The sequence below is a fragment of the Hemitrygon akajei genome, chromosome 28 (genome assembly GCF_048418815.1).
Source record: "Hemitrygon akajei chromosome 28, sHemAka1.3, whole genome shotgun sequence".
Lineage (NCBI taxonomy): Eukaryota > Metazoa > Chordata > Chondrichthyes > Myliobatiformes > Dasyatidae > Hemitrygon > Hemitrygon akajei.
The window spans coordinates 6,877,990-6,898,257 of NC_133151.1; the positions used below are offsets into that span (position 1 = coordinate 6,877,990).

Sequence of the window (20,268 nt, forward strand, 5' to 3'; positions counted from 1 at the left end):
GTGTCTGACCCCGGGAGTGTGTGATGGGACGGTGTGGAGGGAGCTTCACTCTGTGTCTGACCCCGGGAGTGTGTGATGGGACGGTGTGGAGGGAGCTTCACTCTGTGTCTGACCCCGGGAGTGTGTGATGGGACAGTGTAGGGGCAGTTTCACTCTGTGTCTGACCCCGGGAGTATGCGATGGGACGGTGTGGAGGGAGCTTCACTCTGTGTCTGACCCCGGGAGTGTGTGATGGGACGGTGTGGAGGGAGTTTCACTCTGTCTCTGACTCCGGGAGTGTGTGACGGGACGGTGTGGAGGGAGCTTCACTCTGTGTCTGACCCCGGGAGTGTGTGATGGGACGGTGTAGGGGCAGTTTCACTCTGTGTCTGACCCCGGGAGTGTGTGATGGGACGGTGTGGAGGGAGCTTCACTCCGTGTCTGACCCCGGGAGTGTGTGATGGGACAGTGTGGAGGGAGATTCACTCTGTGTCTGACCCCGGGAGTGTGTGATGGGACGGTGTGGAGGGAGCTTCACTCTGTGTCTGACCCCGGGAGTGTGTGATGGGACGGTGTGGAGGGAGCTTCACTCTGTGTCTGACCCCGGGAGTGTGTGATGGGACAGTGTAGGGGCAGTTTCACTCTGTGTCTGACCCCGGGAGTATGCGATGGGACGGTGTGGAGGGAGCTTCACTCTGTGTCTGACCCCGGGAGTGTGTGATGGGACGGTGTGGAGGGAGTTTCACTCTGTCTCTGACTCCGGGAGTGTGTGACGGGACGGTGTGGAGGGAGATTCACTCTGTGTCTGACCCCAGGAGTGTGTGATGGGACGGTGTGGAGGGAGCTTCACTCTGTGTCTGACCCCGGGAGTGTGTGATGGGACGGCATGGAGGGAGCTTCACTCCGTGTCTGACCCCGGGAGTGTGTGATGGGACGGTGTGGAGGGAGCTTCACTCCGTGTCTGACCCCGGGAGTGTGTGATGGGATGGTCAAACATCTTTATCCAATGGGGAGACTTTGCTTGCACAGGGGAGACCTGTACCGATCAGAGGGGAGACTGCACAACAGGAGGGGACGATTGAGTGCTCACATTGACTGGATTTGCTGAATGGCCTGGGTGTATCCTGTAAGACCCGGTGATCCCGTTGGCACAGTGGGATGTGGAAGTCTGCCTCTTCAAATCAATGCCTCAGCGCTGCCTGCCCGCGATGACACCCAGAACCGGGTGGTTGTTTCAGGGCGTGATCTGAGTTACAGTCAAGATGGTGGAGCACAAAGCTTCACAGTGCCAAAAACAGGAATTGGGGGTTCGATTCCCGCCGCTGCCTGTAAGGAGTTTGCACGTGCTCTCTGTAACCGCTTGGGGTTCCTCCTGGTGCCCCGGTTTCCTCCCAGAAAGGCGTACGGGCTAGGGGTTAGCGCGTTGTGGGCGTGCTGTGTTGGGGCAGAGGATTGCGGCGGCCCGCGGTCGAATCCTTGGACTGTCAGTCGTCGGCGCAAGCGGCGTGCCTCGCGGGACAAAGACATGACGAATAAACCGACTGACCGATGGCGCGGCCTAGCACGTTTGCGGATGACACTTAAGTGGGCGGTTTGCAGACAGTGAAGAGGGTTATCAAAAAGTTACAGTGGGGTGGCGGGGGGGTGGGGGATTGATTTCAAGCAGCTGGGCTCATGGTCCAAGGAATTGCAAACAGTGCTCACTTCAGATAAGAACGTGGGCGGTCAAAGCAGGTTAGGACAGTGCACGCAGGGATTGTCGCAAGATTAAGTGGTTTCACGAGTGGACTGTTGGCCGTTGACGCGAATGGTCTAATGCACTGGACACTCCTCTACCTAATAAAGTGGCCACTGGGTGTGTTCGTTCATGGACTTCTGCTGCTGTGGCCTGTCCATGTCAAAGTTCGATGTGTTGTGCGTTCGGTGATGCTCTTCTGCACACCGCTGTTGTAACGTGTGGTTATTCGAGTTACTGTCGCCTTCCTGTCAGTTTGAACCAGTCTGGCCTCTCTCATTAACAAGGCAGAAAATTGCCGCTCACTAGAATTTTTTTGTTTTGTTTTTCACACCATTCTCTATAAACTCTAGATGATCCCAGGAGTTTCTGAGATACTCAAACCACCCCATCTGGCACCAGTAATCGCTCCACGGTCAAAAATCGCTCAGATCGCGTTTCTTCCCCCCCCCCCACCCGTTCTGATGTTCGGTCTGAACAACAACTGAACCTCTTGACCGTGTTGGCGTGCTTTTACGCGTTGAGTTGCTGCCACGTGATTGGCTGATTAGCTATTTGTATTAACGAGCAGGCCACTGGGTGTATATTTTGATGTGATGAATAAAGCCAATCTTTATCTTCCACCGTGTGCGCGGAGATCGAGGCACAAAATGCTGGGGGAACTCAGCAGGTCGGGCAGCATCTGTGGAGGGGAATAAACAGTCGACGTTTCGGGCCGAGACCCTTCATTGAACTTTGAGCGGCGGTAACTTCTGCACCTCCCCACAAGAAATATCAACCCCCACATTTGGACAGTCCTGCTGGCACACTGCAAGAAACAAACAAATAAGATTATCTTTACTCATCCTAGGGTATATTTGTGAGATACGTCACAACGACCAAGGTCCCAGGATGTGCTGGGGGCAGCCCCCAAGTGTCGCCACGCTTTCTCGCCAACATAGCGTGTCCCATAATTCACTAACCTTAAATTCTTTGGGATTTGGGAGGAGAACGTACAGTAAGCGCCGGGAATCGAACGTCGATGGCATTGTAAAGCAGGGCGGGCAAAGTCTACGGGGGCAAGACATTGAACAGCGATGATCCCCGCGCCTGTACGGGGCCTGGGCAGAAGGGTAAAACACGGGGACAGTGGGGCTCCGCGAGCAAAGGGCATCTGGGGTACAAAAGTTGCTGAGAGAGTGCCGGCGCCCTGTGGTAGGGGCAGTGAGGAGGGATCCCCATTCCAAACCAAGGGCGGTGAGGAGGGAGCCCCATTCCAAACCAAGGGCGGTGAGGAGGGAGCCCCATTCCAAACCAAGGGCGGTGAGGAGGGAGCCCCATTCCAAACCAAGGGCGGTGAGGAGGGAGCCCCATTCCAAACCAAGGACGGTGAGGAGGGAGCGCCATTCCAAACCAAGGGCGGTGAGGAGGGAGCCCCATTCCAAACCAAGGGCGGTGAGGAGGGAGCCCCATTCCAAACCAAGGGCGGTGAGGAGGGAGCCCCATTCCAAACCAAGGGCGGTGAGGAGGGAGCCCCATTCCAAACCAAGGGCGGTGAGGAGGGAGCCCCATTCCAAACCAAGGGCGGTGAGGAGGGAGCCCCATTCCAAACCAAGGGCGGTGAGGAGGGAGCGCCATTCCAAACCAAGGGAGCCCCATTGCAAACCAAGGGCGGTGAGGAGGGAGCCCCATTCCAAACCAAGGGAGCCCCATTCCAAACCAAGGGCGGTGAGGAGGGAGCCCCATTCCAAACCAAGGGAGGTGAGGAGGGAGCGCCATTCCAAACCAAGGGCGGTGAGGAGGGAGCCCCATTCCAAACCAAGGGCGGTGAGGAGGGATCCCCATTCCAAACCAAGGGCGGTGAGGAGGGAGCCCCATTCCAAACCAAGGGCGGTGAGGAGGGATCCCCATTCCAAACCAAGGGAGGTGAGGAGGGATCCCCATTCCAAACCAAGGGAGCCCCATTCCAAACCAAGGGCGGTGAGGAGGGAGCCCCATTCCAAACCAAGGGCGGTGAGGAGGGAGCCCCATTCCAAACCAAGGGAGGTGAGGAGGGATCCCCATTCCAAACCAAGGGAGCCCCATTCCAAACCAAGGGCGGTGAGGAGGGAGCCCCATTCCAAACCAAGGGCGGTGAGGAGGGAGCCCCATTCCAAACCAAGGGCGGTGAGGTGGGAGCCCCATTCCAAACCAAGGGAGGTGAGGAGGGAGCCCCATTCCAAACCAAGGGCGGTGAGGTGGGAGCCCCATTCCAAACCAAGGGCGGTGAGGAGGGATCCCCATTCCAAACCAAGGGCGGTGAGGAGGGAGCCCCATTCCAAACCAAGGGAGGTGAGGAGGGAGCCCCATTCCAAACCAAGGGCGGTGAGGAGGGAGCGCCATTCCAAACCAAGGGCGGTGAGGAGGGAGCCCCATGCCAAACCAAGGGCGGTGAGGAGGGAGCGCCATTCCAAACCAAGGGCGGTGAGGAGGGAGCCCCATTCCAAACCAAGGGCGGTGAGGAGGGAGCCCCATGCCAAACCAAGGGCGGTGAGGAGGGAGCGCCATTCCAAACCAAGGGCGGTGAGGAGGGAGCCCCATGCCAAACCAAGGGCGGTGAGGAGGGAGCGCCATTCCAAACCAAGGGCGGTGAGGAGGGAGCCCCATTCCAAACCAAGGGCAGTGAGGAGGGAGCCCCATTCCAAACCAAGGGCGGTGAGGAGGGAGCCCCATTCCAAACCAAGGGCGGTGAGGAGGGAGCCCCATTCCAAACCAAGGGCGGTGAGGAGGGATCCCCATTCCAAACCAAGGGCGGTGAGGAGGGAGCGCCATTCCAAACCAAGGGCGGTGAGGAGGGAGCGCCATTCCAAACCAAGGGCGGTGAGGAGGGAGCCCCATGTCAAACCAAGGGCGGTGAGGAGGGAGCCCCATGTCAAACCAAGGGCGGTGAGGAGGGAGCCCCGTTCCAAACCAAGGGCGGTGAGGAGGGAGCCCCATGTCAAACCAAGGGCGGTGAGGAGGGAGCGCCATTCCAAATCAAGGGCGGTGAGGAGGGAGCCCCATGTCAAACCAAGGGCGGTGAGGAGGGAGCCCCATTCCAAACCAAGGGAGGTGAGGAGGGAGCCCCATTCCAAACCAAGGGCCGGGAGGAGGGAGCCCCATGTCAAACCAAGGGCGGTGAGGAGGGAGCCCCATTCCAAACCAAGGGCGGTGAGGAGGGAGCCCCATTCCAAACCAAGGGCGGTGAGGAGGGATCCCCATTCCAAACCAAGGGCGATGAGGAGGGAGCCCCATTCCAAACCAAGGGCGGTGAGGAGGGAGCCCCATTCCAAACCAAGGGCGGTGAGGAGGGAGCCCCATTCCAAACCAAGGGCGGTGAGGAGGGAGCGCCATTCCAAATCAAGGGCGGTGAGGAGGGAGCCCCATTCCAAACCAAGGGCGGTGAGGAGGGAGCCCCATTCCAAACCAAGGGCGGTGAGGAGGGAGCCCCATTCCAAACCAAGGGCGGTGAGGAGGGAGCCCCATTCCAAACCAAGGGCGGTGAGGAGGGAGCCGCATTCCAAACCAAGGGCGGTGAGGAGGGAGCCCCATTCCAAACCAAGGGCGGTGAGGAGGGAGCCCCATTCCAAACCAAGGGAGGTGAGGAGGGAGCCGCATTCCAAACCAAGGGAGGTGAGGAGGGAGCCCCATTCCAAACCAAGGGCGGTGAGGAGGGAGCCCCATTCCAAACCAAGGGCGGTGAGGAGGGAGCGCCATTCCAAACCAAGGGCGGTGAGGTGGGAGCCCCATTCCAAACCAAGGGCGGTGAGGAGGGAGCCCCATTCCAAACCAAGGGCGGTGAGGAGGGATCCCCATTCCAAACCAAGGGCGGTGAGGAGGGAGCCCCATTCCAAACCAAGGGAGGTGAGGAGGGATCCCCATTACAAACCAAGGGCGGTGAGGAGGGATCCCCATTCCAAACCAAGGGCGGTGAGGAGGGAGCCCCATGTCAAACCAAGGGCGGTGAGGAGGGAGCCCCATTCCAAACCAAGGGAGGTGAGGAGGGAGCCCCATTCCAAACCAAGGGCGGTGAGGAGGGAGCGCCATTCCAAATCAAGGGCGGTGAGGAGGGAGCCCCATTCCAAACCAAGGGCGGTGAGGTGGGAGCCCCATTCCAAACCAAGGGCGGTGAGGAGGGAGCCCCATTCCAAACCAAGGGCGGTGAGGAGGGAGCGCCATTCCAAATCAAGGGCGGTGAGGAGGGAGCCCCATGTCAAACCAAGGGCGGTGAGGAGGGAGCCCCATTCCAAACCAAGGGAGGTGAGGAGGGAGCCCCATTCCAAACCAAGGGCCGGGAGGAGGGAGCCCCATGTCAAACCAAGGGCGGTGAGGAGGGAGCCCCATTCCAAACCAAGGGCGGTGAGGAGGGAGCCCCATTCCAAACCAAGGGCGGTGAGGAGGGAGCGCCATTCCAAACCAAGGGCGGTGAGGTGGGAGCCCCATTCCAAACCAAGGGCGGTGAGGAGGGAGCCCCATTCCAAACCAAGGGCGGTGAGGAGGGATCCCCATTCCAAACCAAGGGCGGTGAGGAGGGAGCCCCATTCCAAACCAAGGTAGGTGAGGAGGGATCCCCATTCCAAACCAAGGGCGGTGAGGAGGGATCCCCATTCCAAACCAAGGGCGGTGAGGAGGGATCCCCATTCCAAACCAAGGGCGGTGAGGAGGGAGCCCCATTCCAAACCAAGGGCGGTGAGGAGGGAGCCCCATTCCAAACCAAGGGCGGTGAGGAGGGATCCCCATTCCAAACCAAGGGCGGTGAGGAGGGAGCGCCATTCCAAACCAAGGGCGGTGAGGAGGGAGCCCCATTCCAAACCAAGGGCGGTGAGGAGGGAGCCCCATTCCAAACCTAGGGAGGTGAGGTGGGAGCGCCATTCCAAACCAAGGGCGGTGAGGAGGGAGCGCCATTCCAAACCAAGGGAGCCCCATTCCAAACCAAGGGCGGTGAGGAGGGATCCCCATTCCAAACCAAGGGCGGTGAGGAGGGATCCCCATTCCAAACCAAGGGCGGTGAGGAGGGAGCCCCATTCCAAACCAAGGGCGGTGAGGAGGGATCCCCATTCCAAACCAAGGGCGGTGAGGAGGGAGCGCCATTCCAAACCAAGGGCGGTGAGGAGGGAGCCCCATTCCAAACCAAGGGCGGTGAGGAGGGAGCCCCATTCCAAACCGAGGGAGGTGAGGTGGGAGCGCCATTCCAAACCAAGGGCGGTGAGGAGGGAGCGCCATTCCAAACCAAGGGAGCCCCATTCCAAACCAAGGGCGGTGAGGAGGGATCCCCATTCCAAACCAAGGGAGGTGAGGTGGGAGCGCCATTCCAAACCAAGGGAGCCCCATTCCAAACCAAGGGCGGTGAGGAGGGAGCGCCATTCCAAACCAAGGGAGCCCCATTCCAAACCAAGGGCGGTGAGGAGGGAGCCCCATTCCAAACCGAGGGAGGTGAGGTGGGAGCGCCATTCCAAACCAAGGGCGGTGAGGAGGGAGCGCCATTCCAAACCAAGGGAGCCCCATTCCAAACCAAGGGCGGTGAGGAGGGATCCCCATTCCAAACCAAGGGCGGTGAGGAGGGAGCGCCATTCCAAACCAAGGGCGGTGAGGAGGGAGCCCCATTCCAAACCAAGGGCGGTGAGGAGGGAGCCCCATTCCAAACCGAGGGAGGTGAGGTGGGAGCGCCATGCCAAACCAAGGGCGGTTAGGAGGGATCCCCATTCCAAACCAAGGGCGGTGAGGAGGGAGCCCCATTCCAAACCAAGGGCGGTGAGGAGGGAGCCCCATTCCAAACCAAGGGCGGTGAGGAGGGAGCCCCATTCCAAACCGAGGGAGGTGAGGTGGGAGCGCCATTCCAAACCAAGGGCGGTGAGGAGGGAGCCCCATTCCAAACCAAGGGCGGTGAGGAGGGATCCCCATTCCAAACCAAGGGCGGTGAGGAGGGAGCGCCATTCCAAACCAAGGGCGGTGAGGTGGGAGCCCCATGTCAAACCAAGGGCGGTGAGGAGGGATCCCCATTCCAAACCAAGGGCGGTGAGGAGGGAGCGCCATTCCAAACCAAGGGAGCCCCATTCCAAACCAAGGGCGGTGAGGTGGGAGCCCCATTCCAAACCAAGGGCGGTGAGGAGGGATCCCCATTCCAAACCAAGGGCGGTGAGGAGGGAGCCCCATGTCAAACCAAGGGCGGAGAGGAGGGAGCGCCATTCCAAACCAAGGGCGGTGAGGAGGGAGCCCCATTCCAAACCAAGGGCGGTGAGGAGGGAGCCCCATGCCAAACCAAGGGCGGTGAGGAGGGAGCGCCATTCCAAACCAAGGGCGGTGAGGAGGGAGCGCCATTCCAAACCAAGGGCGGTGAGGAGGGAGCCCCATTCCAAACCAAGGGCGGTGAGGAGGGAGCCCCATTCCAAACCAAGGGCGGTGAGGAGGGAGCCCCATTCCAAACCAAGGGCGGTGAGGAGGGAGCCCCATTCCAAACCAAGGGCGGTGAGGAGGGATCCCCATTCCAAACCAAGGGCGGTGAGGAGGGAGCGCCATTCCAAACCAAGGGCGGTGAGGAGGGAGCGCCATTCCAAACCAAGGGCGGTGAGGAGGGAGCCCCATGTCAAACCAAGGGCGGTGAGGAGGGAGCCCCATTCCAAACCAAGGGAGGTGAGGAGGGAGCCCCATTCCAAACCAAGGGCCGGGAGGAGGGAGCCCCATGTCAAACCAAGGGCGGTGAGGAGGGAGCCCCATTCCAAACCAAGGGCGGTGAGGAGGGAGCCCCATTCCAAACCAAGGGCGGTGAGGAGGGATCCCCATTCCAAACCAAGGGCGATGAGGAGGGAGCCCCATTCCAAACCAAGGGAGGTGAGGAGGGAGCCCCATTCCAAACCAAGGGCGGTGAGGTGGGAGCCCCATTCCAAACCAAGGGCGGTGAGGAGGGATCCCCATTCCAAACCAAGGGCGGTGAGGAGGGAGCCCCATTCCAAACCAAGGGCGGTGAGGAGGGAGCCCCATTCCAAACCAAGGGCGGTGAGGAGGGAGCGCCATTCCAAACCAAGGGCGGTGAGGAGGGAGCCCCATGCCAAACCAAGGGCGGTGAGGAGGGAGCGCCATTCCAAACCAAGGGCGGTGAGGAGGGAGCCCCATTCCAAACCAAGGGCGGTGAGGAGGGAGCCCCATGCCAAACCAAGGGCGGTGAGGAGGGAGCGCCATTCCAAACCAAGGGCGGTGAGGAGGGAGCCCCATGCCAAACCAAGGGCGGTGAGGAGGGAGCGCCATTCCAAACCAAGGGCGGTGAGGAGGGAGCCCCATTCCAAACCAAGGGCAGTGAGGAGGGAGCCCCATTCCAAACCAAGGGCGGTGAGGAGGGAGCCCCATTCCAAACCAAGGGCGGTGAGGAGGGAGCCCCATTCCAAACCAAGGGCGGTGAGGAGGGATCCCCATTCCAAACCAAGGGCGGTGAGGAGGGAGCGCCATTCCAAACCAAGGGCGGTGAGGAGGGAGCGCCATTCCAAACCAAGGGCGGTGAGGAGGGAGCCCCATGTCAAACCAAGGGCGGTGAGGAGGGAGCCCCATGTCAAACCAAGGGCGGTGAGGAGGGAGCCCCGTTCCAAACCAAGGGCGGTGAGGAGGGAGCCCCATGTCAAACCAAGGGCGGTGAGGAGGGAGCGCCATTCCAAATCAAGGGCGGTGAGGAGGGAGCCCCATGTCAAACCAAGGGCGGTGAGGAGGGAGCCCCATTCCAAACCAAGGGAGGTGAGGAGGGAGCCCCATTCCAAACCAAGGGCCGGGAGGAGGGAGCCCCATGTCAAACCAAGGGCGGTGAGGAGGGAGCCCCATTCCAAACCAAGGGCGGTGAGGAGGGAGCCCCATTCCAAACCAAGGGCGGTGAGGAGGGATCCCCATTCCAAACCAAGGGCGATGAGGAGGGAGCCCCATTCCAAACCAAGGGCGGTGAGGAGGGAGCCCCATTCCAAACCAAGGGCGGTGAGGAGGGAGCGCCATTCCAAATCAAGGGCGGTGAGGAGGGAGCCCCATTCCAAACCAAGGGCGGTGAGGAGGGAGCCCCATTCCAAACCAAGGGCGGTGAGGAGGGAGCCCCATTCCAAACCAAGGGCGGTGAGGAGGGAGCCGCATTCCAAACCAAGGGCGGTGAGGAGGGAGCCCCATTCCAAACCAAGGGCGGTGAGGAGGGAGCCCCATTCCAAACCAAGGGAGGTGAGGAGGGAGCCGCATTCCAAACCAAGGGAGGTGAGGAGGGAGCCCCATTCCAAACCAAGGGCGGTGAGGAGGGAGCCCCATTCCAAACCAAGGGCGGTGAGGAGGGAGCGCCATTCCAAACCAAGGGCGGTGAGGTGGGAGCCCCATTCCAAACCAAGGGCGGTGAGGAGGGAGCCCCATTCCAAACCAAGGGCGGTGAGGAGGGATCCCCATTCCAAACCAAGGGCGGTGAGGAGGGAGCCCCATTCCAAACCAAGGGAGGTGAGGAGGGATCCCCATTCCAAACCAAGGGCGGTGAGGAGGGATCCCCATTCCAAACCAAGGGCGGTGAGGAGGGAGCCCCATGTCAAACCAAGGGCGGTGAGGAGGGAGCGCCATTCCAAATCAAGGGGCGGTGAGGAGGGAGCCCCATGTCAAACCAAGGGCGGTGAGGAGGGAGCCCCATTCCAAACCAAGGGAGGTGAGGAGGGAGCCCCATTCCAAACCAAGGGCCGGGAGGAGGGAGCCCCATGTCAAACCAAGGGCGGTGAGGAGGGAGCCCCATTCCAAACCAAGGGCGGTGAGGAGGGAGCCCCATTCCAAACCAAGGGCGGTGAGGAGGGAGCGCCATTCCAAACCAAGGGCGGTGAGGTGGGAGCCCCATTCCAAACCAAGGGCGGTGAGGAGGGAGCCCCATTCCAAACCAAGGGCGGTGAGGAGGGATCCCCTTTCCAAACCAAGGGCGGGTGAGGAGGGAGCCCCATTCCAAACCAAGGTAGGTGAGGAGGGATCCCCATTCCAAGACCAAGGGCGGTGAGGAAGGGATCCCCATTCCAAACCAAGGGCGGTGAGGAGGGATCCCCATTCCAACCAAGGGCGGGTGAGGAGGGAGCCCCATTCCAAACCAAGGGCGGTGAGGAGGGAGCCCCATTCCAAACCAAGGGCGGTGAGGAGGGATCCCCATTCCAAACCAAGGGCGGTGAGGAGGGAGCGCCATTCCAAACCAAGGGCGGTGAGGAGGGAGCCCCATTCCAAACCAAGGGGCGGTGAGGAGGGAGCCCCATTCCAAACCTAGGGAGGTGAGGTGGGAGCGCCATTCCAAACCAAGGGCGGTGAGGAGGGAGCGCCATTCCAAACCAAGGGAGCCCCATTCCAAACCAAGGGCGGGTGAGGAGGGATCCCCATTCCAAACCAAGGGCGGTGAGGAGGGATCCCCATTCCAAACCAAGGGCGGTGAGGAGGGAGCCCCATTCCAAACCAAGGGCGGTGAGGAGGGATCCCCATTCCAAACCAAGGGCGGTGAGGAGGGAGCGCCATTCCAAACCAAGGGCGGTGAGGAGGGAGCCCCATTCCAAACCAAGGGCGGTGAGGAGGGAGCCCCATTCCAAACCGAGGGAGGTGAGGTGGGGAGCGCCATTCCAAACCAAGGGCGGTGAGGAGGGAGCGCCATTCCAAACCAAGGGAGCCCCATTCCAAACCAAGGGCGGTGAGGAGGGATCCCCATTCCAAACCAAGGGAGGTGAGGTGGGAGCGCCATTCCAAACCAAGGGAGCCCCATTCCAAACCAAGGGCGGTGAGGAGGGAGCGCCATTCCAAACCAAGGGAGCCCCATTCCAAACCAAGGGCGGTGAGGAGGGAGCCCCATTCCAAACCGAGGGAGGTGAGGTGGGAGCGCCATTCCAAACCAAGGGCGGTGAGGAGGGAGCGCCATTCCAAACCAAGGGAGCCCCATTCCAAACCAAGGGCGGTGAGGAGGGATCCCCATTCCAAACCAAGGGCGGTGAGGAGGGAGCGCCATTCCAAACCAAGGGCGGTGAGGAGGGAGCCCCATTCCAAACCAAGGGCGGTGAGGAGGGAGCCCCATTCCAAACCGAGGGAGGTGAGGTGGGAGCGCCATGCCAAACCAAGGGCGGTTAGGAGGGATCCCCATTCCAAACCAAGGGCGGTGAGGAGGGAGCCCCATTCCAAACCAAGGGCGGGTGAGGAGGGAGCCCCATTCCAAACCAAGGGCGGTGAGGAGGGAGCCCCATTCCAAACCGAGGGAGGTGAGGTGGGAGCGCCATTCCAAACCAAGGGCGGTGAGGAGGGGAGCCCCATTCCAAACCAAGGGCGGTGAGGAGGGATCCCCATTCCAAACCAAGGGCGGTGAGGAGGGAGCGCCATTCCAAACCAAGGGCGGTGAGGAGGGATCCCCATTCCAAACCAAGGGCGGTTGAGGAGGGATCCCCATTCCAAACCAAGGGCGGTGAGGAGGGATCCCCATTCCAAACCAAGGGCGGTGAGGAGGGAGCCCCATTCCAAACCAAGGGCGGTGAGGAGGGATCCCCATTCCAAACCAAGGGCGGTGAGGAGGGGAGCGCCATTCCAAACCAAGGGCGGTGAGGAGGGATCCCCATTCCAAACCAAGGGCGGTGAGGAGGGATCCCCATTCCAAACCAAGGGCGGTGAGGAGGGAGCCCCATTCCAAACCAAGGGCGGTGAGGGTGTGGGAGCCCCATGTCAAACCAAGGGCGGTGAGGAGGGATCCCCATTCCAAACCAAGGGCGGTGAGGAGGGAGCGCCATTCCAAACCAAGGGAGCCCCATTCCAAACCAAGGGCGGTGAGGTGGGAGCCCCATTCCAAACCAAGGGCGGTGAGGAGGGATCCCCATTCCAAACCAAGGGCGGTGAGGAGGGAGCCCCATGTCAAACCAAGGGCGGAGAGGAGGGAGCGCCATTCCAAACCAAGGGCGGTGAGGAGGGAGCCCCATTCCAAACCAAGGGCGGTGAGGAGGGAGCCCCATGCCAAACCAAGGGCGGTGAGGAGGGAGCGCCATTCCAAACCAAGGGCGGTGAGGAGGGAGCGCCATTCCAAACCAAGGGCGGTGAGGAGGGAGCCCCATTCCAAACCAAGGGCGGTGAGGAGGGAGCCCCATTCCAAACCAAGGGCGGTGAGGAGGGAGCCCCATTCCAAACCAAGGGCGGTGAGGAGGGAGCCCCATTCCAAACCAAGGGCGGTGAGGAGGGATCCCCATTCCAAACCAAGGGCGGTGAGGGAGGGGGAGCGCCATTCCAAACCAAGGGCGGTGAGGAGGGAGCGCCATTCCAAACCAAGGGCGGTGAGGAGGGAGCCCCATGTCAAACCAAGGGCGGTGAGGAGGGAGCCCCCATTCCAAACCAAGGGAGGTGAGGAGGGAGCCCCATTCCAAACCAAGGGCCGGGAGGAGGGAGCCCCATGTCAAACCAAGGGCGGTGAGGAGGGAGCCCCATTCCAAACCAAGGGCGGTGAGGAGGGAGCCCCATTCCAAACCAAGGGCGGTGAGGAGGGGATCCCCATTCCAAACCAAGGGCGATGAGGAGGGAGCCCCATTCCAAACCAAGGGCGGTGAGGAGGGAGCCCCATTCCAAACCAAGGGAGGTGAGGAGGGAGCCCCATTCCAAACCAAGGGCGGTGAGGAGGGAGCCCCATTCCAAACCAAGGGCGGTGAGGAGGGAGCCCCATTCCAAACCAAGGGCGGTGAGGAGGGAGCCCCATTCCAAACCAAGGGCGGTGAGGAGGGAGCGCCATTCCAAATCAAGGGCGGTGAGGAGGGAGCCCCATTCCAAACCAAGGGCGGTGAGGAGGGAGCCCCATTCCAAACCAAGGGCGGTGAGGAGGGAGCCCCATTCCAAATCAAGGGCGGTGAGGAGGGAGCCCCATTCCAAACCAAGGGCGGTGAGGAGGGAGCCCCATTCCAAACCAAGGGCGGTGAGGTGGGAGCCCCATTCCAAACCAAGGGCGGTGAGGAGTGAGCCCCATTCCAAACCAAGGGAAGTGAGGAGGGAGCCGCATTCCAAACCAAGGGAGGTGAGGAGGGAGCCCCATTCCAAACCAAGGGCGGTGAGGAGGGAGCCCCATTCCAAACCAAGGGCGGTGAGGAGGGAGCGCCATTCCAAACCAAGGGGCGGTGAGGTGGGAGCCCCATTCCAAACCAAGGGCGGTGAGGAGGGAGCCCCATTCCAAACCAAGGGCAGTGAGGAGGGAGCCCCATTCCAAACCAAGGGCGGTGAGGAGGGAGCCCCATTCCAAACCAAGGGCGGTGAGGAGGGAGCCCCATTCCAAACCAAGGGCGGTGAGGAGGGATCCCCATTCCAAACCAAGGGCGGTGAGGAGGGAGCCCCATTCCAAACCAAGGGCGGTGAGGAGGGAGCCCCATTCCAAACCAAGGGCGGGTGAGGAGGGGAGCCCCATTCCAAACCAAGGGCGGTGAGGAGGGAGCCCCATTCCAAACCAAGGGCGGTGAGGAGGGAGCCCCATTCCAAACCAAGGGAGGTGAGGAGGGAGCCCCATTCCAAACCAAGGGCGGTGAGGAGGGAGCGCCATTCCAAACCAAGGGAGCCCCATTCCAAACCAAGGGAGGTGAGGTGGGAGCCCCATTCCAAACCAAGGGCGGTGAGGGTGGGAGCCCCATGTCAAACCAAGGGCGGTGAGGAGGGAGCCCCATTCCAAACCAAGGGCGGTGAGGAGGGATCCCCATTCCAAACCAAGGGCGGTGAGGAGGGAGCCCCATTCCAAACCAAGGGCGGTGAGGAGGGATCCCCATTCCAAACCAAGGGCGGTGAGGAGGGAGCGCCATTCCAAACCAAGGGCGGTGAGGAGGGAGCGCCATTCCAAACCAAGGGCGGTGAGGAGGGAGCCCCATTCCAAACCGAGGGAGGTGAGGAGGGAGCGCCATTCCAAACCAAGGGAGCCCCATTCCAAACCAAGGGCGGTGAGGAGGGATCCCCATTCCAAACCAAGGGCGGTGAGGAGGGAGCGCCATTCCAAACCAAGGGCGGTGAGGAGGGAGCCCCCATTCCAAACCAAGGGCGGTGAGGAGGGAGCCCCATTCCAAACCGAGGGAGGTGAGGTGGGAGCGCCATGCCAAACCAAGGGCGGTTAGGAGGGATCCCCATTCCAAACCAAGGGCGGTGAGGAGGGAGCCCCATTCCAAACCAAGGGCGGTGAGGAGGGAGCCCCATTCCAAACCAAGGGCGGTGAGGAGGGAGCCCCATTTCAAACCGAGGGAGGTGAGGTGGGAGCGCCATTCCAAACCAAGGGCGGTGAGGCTGGAGCCCCATTCCAAACCAAGGGCGGTGAGGAGGGATCCCCATTCCAAACCAAGGGCGGTGAGGAGGGAGCGCCATTCCAACCAAGGGCGGTGAGGTGGGAGCCCCATGTCAAACCAAGGGTGGTGAGGAGGGATCCCCATTCCAAACCAAGGGCGGTGAGGAGGGAGCGCCATTCCAAACCAAGGGCGGTGAGGTGGGAGCCCCATGTCAAACCAAGGGCGGTGAGGAGGGATCCCCATTCCAAACCAAGGGCGGTGAGGAGGGAGCGCCATTCCGAACCAAGGGGAGCCCCATTCCAAACCAAGGGCGGTGAGGTGGGAGCCCCATTCCAAACCAAGGGCGGTGAGGAGGGATCCCCATTCCAAACCAAGGGCGGTGAGGAGGGAGCCCCATTCCAAACCAAGGGAGGTGAGGAGGGAGCGCCATTCCAAACCAAGGGCGGTGAGGAGGGAGCGCCATTCCAAACCAAGGGCGGTGAGGTGGGAGCCCCATGTCAAACCAAGGGCGGTGAGGAGGGATCCCCATTCCAAACCAAGGGCGGTGAGGAGGGAGCCCCATTCCAAACCAAGGGAGGTGAGGAGGGAGCCCCATTCCAAACCAAGGGAGGTGAGGAGGGAGCCCCATTTCAAACCAAGGGCGGTGAGGAGGGAGCCCCATTCCAAACCAAGGGCGGTGAGGAGGGAGCTCCATTTCAAACCAAGGGCGGTGAGGAGGGAGCCCCATTCCAAACCAAGGGCGGTGAGGAGGGAGCCCCATTCCAAACCAAGGGCGGTGAGGAGGGGAGCCCCATTCCAAACCAAGGGAGGTGAGGAGGGATCCCCATTCCAAACCAAGGGCGGTGAGGAGGGAGCCCCATTCCAAACCAAGGGAGGTGAGGAGGGAGCCCCATTCCAAACCAAGGGAGGTGAGGAGGGAGCCCCATTCCAAACCAAGGGCGGTGAGGTGGGATCCCCATTCCAAACCAAGGGCGGTGAGGAGGGAGCCCCATTCCAAACCAAGGGAGGTGAGGAGGGAGCCCCATTCCAAACCAAGGGCGGTGAGGGTGGGAGCCCCATTCCAAACCAAGGGCGGTGAGGAGGGAGCCCCATTCCAAACCAAGGGCGGTGAGGTGGGAGCCCCATTCCAAAACCAAGGGAGGTGAGGAGGGAGCCCCATTCCAAACCAAGGGCGGTGAGGAGGGAGCCCCATTCCAAACCAAGGGCGGTGAGGAGGGAGCCCCATTCCAAACCAAGGGCAGTGAGGAGGGATCCCCATTCCAAACCAAGGGCGGTGAGGAGGGATCCCCATTCGAAACCAAGGGAGGTGAGGAGGGAGCCCCATTCCAAACCAAGGGCGGTGAGGGTGGGAGCCCCATTCCAAACCAAGGGAGCCCCATTCCAAACCAAGGGCGGTGAGGTGGGAGCCCCATTCCAAACCAAGGGAGCCCCATTCCAAACCAAGGGAGCCCCATTCCAAACCAAGGGCGGTGAGGAGGGAGCCTCATGTCAAACCAAGGGCGGTGAGGTGGGAGCCCCATTCCAAACCAAGGGCGGGTGAGGAGGGAGCCCCATTTCAAACCAAGGGGCGGTGAGGTGGGAGCCCCATTCCAAACCAAGGGCGGTGAGGAGGGATCCCCATTCCAAACCAAGGGCGGTGAGGAGGGAGCCCCATTCCAAACCAAGGGCGGTGAGGAGGGATCCCCATTCCAAACCAAGGGCGGTGAGGAGGGATCCCCATTCCAAGCCAAGGGCGGTGAGGAGGGAGCCCCATTCCAAACCAAGGGCGGTGAGGAGGGAGCCCCATTCCAAACCAAGGGCGGTGAGGAGGGAGCCCCATTCCAAACCAAGGGCAGTGAGGAGGGAGCACCATTCCAAACCAAGGGCGGTGAGGAGGTATCCCCATTCCAAACAAAGGGCGGTGAGGTGGGAGCCCCATTCCAAACCAAGGGCGGTGAGGAGGGAGCCCCATTCTAAACCAAGGGCGGTGAGGAGGGAGCCCCATTCCAAACCAAGGGCGGTGAGGAGGGAGAGGGGTGTCTCAATATCACCAAGACCAAGGAGATGGTGGTGGACTTTAGGAGATCTAGGCCTCATATGGAGCCAGTGATCATTAATGGAGAATGTGTGGAGCAGGTTAAGACCTACAAGTATCTGGGAGTACAGTTAGTCGAGAAGCTAGACTGGACTGCCAACACAGATGCCTTGTGCAGGAAGGCACAGAGTCGACTGTAATTCCTTAGAAGGTTGGCGTCATTCAATGTCTGTAGTGAGATGCTGAAGATGTTCTATAGGTCAGTTGTGGAGAGCGCCCTCTTCTTTGTGGTGGCGTGTTGGGGAGGAAGCATTAAGAAGAGGGACGCCTCACGTCTTAATAAGCTGGTAAGGAAGGCGGGCTCTGTCGTGGGCAAAGTACTGGAGAGTTTAACATCGATAGCTGAGCGAAGGGCGCTGAGTAGGCTACGGTCAATTATGGAAAACTCTGAACATCCTCTACATAGCACCATCCAGAGACAGAGAAGCAGTTTCAGCGACAGGTTACTATTAATGCAATGCTCCTCAGACAGGATGAAGAGGTCAATACTCCCCAATGCCATTAGACTTTACAATTCAACCGCCAGGACTTAAGAACTTTTTAAAAGCTATTATTAATGCTTTTTGAGATAGTGATTTAGATGCATATCATATTTTTTTACTGAGTTAAGTATTGTATGTAATTAGTTTTGCTACAACAAGTGTATGGGACATTGGAAAAAAAAGTTGAATTTCCCCCATGGGGATGAATAAAGTATCTATCTATCTATCTATCTATCAGCTTCCAGACCCTGTCACTAAACTCCACCCCCTCACTGAAACTCACCTGTCAATCACCTCCCTCCCCCGGATCCACCTATCAGCTTCCAGACCCTGTCAGTAAACTCCACCCCCCTCACTGAACCCACCTGTTAATCACCTCCCTCCCCCAGATCCACCTATCAGCCTGTCAGTAAACTCCACCCCCTCACTGAAACTCACTTGTTAATCAACTCCCTCCCCCAGATCCGCCTATCAGCTTCCAGACCCTGTCAGTGAACTCCACCTCCCTCACCGAGTCCCACCTGACAATCACCTCCCTCCCCCGTATCCACCTATCAGCCTGTCACTAATCTCCACCTGCCCAAGGAGCTTCACCAACCACCCTGCTCCTGGTTCCACCCCATTGCCGCCCCCATCATTACAGTCCACCCACAATCTCCCACATCATCTCCCTGCTACCCCCGCTCTGCCCCCTCCCGGTCCTGATGCAGCTGGACTGCTGACTTCCACCGTTAGTTTGGATGTAGAGCCCCAAGACCCACCAGTCCCTGAGTGGTGGGGCAGTTACTGGCCAATTGCCTGTACGGCTCCCAGAGGATCGGTCAGGGTCGCACAGCGAGATCCCACGTCCGCCGCACGGATTCTGTGATCTCGGACTGGGTGGGTAAATCTCCCACAGGATGTTGAGGAGACCCATCCTTTACTTTGGCATGGCGCTCCCTCCTCACCGCCCTTGGTTTGGAATAGATAGATAGATAGATAGATAGATAGATACTTTATTCATCCCCATGGGGAAATTCAACTTTTTTTCCAATGTCCCATACACTTGTTGTAGCAAAACTAATTACATACAAAACTCAGTAAAAAAATATGATATGCATCTAAATCACTATCGCAAAAAGCATTAATAATAGCTTTTAAAAAGTTCTTAAGTCCTGGCGGTAGAATTGTAAAGCCTAATGGCATTGGGGAGTATTGACCTCTTCATCCTGTCTGAGGAGCATTGCATCGATAGTAACCTGTCGCTGAAACTGCTTCTCTATCTCTGGATGGTGCTATGTAGAGGATGTTCAGAGTTATCCATAATTGACCGTAGCCTACTCAGCGCCCTTCGCTCAGCTATCGATGTTAAACTCTCCAGTACTTTGCCCACGACAGAGCCCGCCTTCCTTACCAGCTTATTAAGACGTGAGGGCGTCCCTCTTCTTAATGCTTCCTCCCCAACACGCCACCACAAAGAAGAGGGCGCTCTCCACAACTGACCCTATAGAACATCTTCAGCATCTCACTACAGACATTGAATGACGCCAACCTTCTAAGGAATTACAGTCGACTCTGTGCCTTCCTGCACAAGGCATCTGTGTTGGCAGTCCAGTCTAGCTTCTCGTCTAACTGTACTCCCAGATACTTGTAGGTCTTAACCTGCTCCACACATTCTCCATTAATGATCACTGGCTCCATATGAGGCCTAGATCTCCTAAAGTCCACCACCATCTCCTTGGTCTTGGTGATATTGAGACGCAGGTAGTTTGAGTTGCACCATATCACAAAGTCCTGTATCAGTTTCCTATACTCCTCCTCCTGTCCATTCCTGACACACCCCACTATGGCCGTGTCATCAGCGAACTTCTGCACATGGCACGACATAGGTGGATACGGGGGAGGGAGGTGATTGTCAGGTGGGTTTCAGTGAGGGGGGTGGAGTTTACTGACAGGGTCTGGAAGCTGATAGGTGGATACGGGGGAGGGAGGTGATTGTCAGGTGGGTTTCAGTGAGGGGGGTGGAGTTCACTGACAGGGTCTGGAAGCTGATAGGCAGATCTGGGGGAGGGAGGTGATTAACAGGTGGGTTTCAGTGAGGGGGGTGGAGTTTACTGACAGGGTCTGGAAGCTGATAGGTGGATCCGGGGGAGGGAGGTGATTGTCAGGTGGGTTTCAGTGAGGGGGGGTGGAGTTCACTGACAGGGTCTGGAAGCTGATAGGCAGATCTGGGGGAGGGAGGTGATTAACAGGTGGGTTTCAGTGAGGGGGGTGGAGTTTACTGACAGGGTCTGGAAGCTGATAGGTGGATCCGGGGGAGGGTGATTGACAGGTGGGTTTCAGTGAGGGGGTGGAGTTTAGTGACAGGGTCTGGAAGCTGATAGGTGGATCCGGGGGAGGGAGGTGATTGTCAGGTGGGTTTCAGTGAGGGAGGTGGAGTTTAGTGACAGGCTGATAGGTGGATCTGGGGAAGGGGAAGTGATTGTCAGGTGGGACTCGGTGAGGGAGGCGGAGTTTAGTGACAGGGTCTGGAAGCTGATAGGTGGATCCGGGGGAGGGAGGTGATTGACAGGTGGGTTTCAGTGAGGGAGGCAGAGTTTACTGACAGGGTCTGGAAGCTGATAGGTGGATCCGGGGGAGGGAGGTGATTGACAGGTGGGTTTCAGTGAGGGAGGCGGAGTTTACTGACAGGGTCTGGAAGCTGATAGGTGGGATCCGGGGGAGGGAGGTGATTGACAGGTGGGGTTTCAGTGAGGGAGGCGGAGTTTACTGACAGGGTCTGGAAGCTGATAG

General features: G+C 59.6%; 1 protein-coding gene across 1 annotated transcript in view; it reads right to left on the bottom strand.

The window, feature by feature from the left end:
• Positions 1-1,236: 1,236 nt before the first annotated feature.
• LOC140717587 (glycogen phosphorylase, muscle form-like) overlaps positions 1,237-20,268 on the bottom strand; it is a 125,653-nt gene continuing 106,621 nt past the window's right edge. Inside the window, exon 14 of the mRNA XM_073031161.1 lies at positions 1,237-1,558. Coding sequence (XP_072887262.1) covers positions 1,237-1,558 — 322 coding nt within the window. The remainder of the gene's footprint in view (positions 1,559-20,268) is intronic.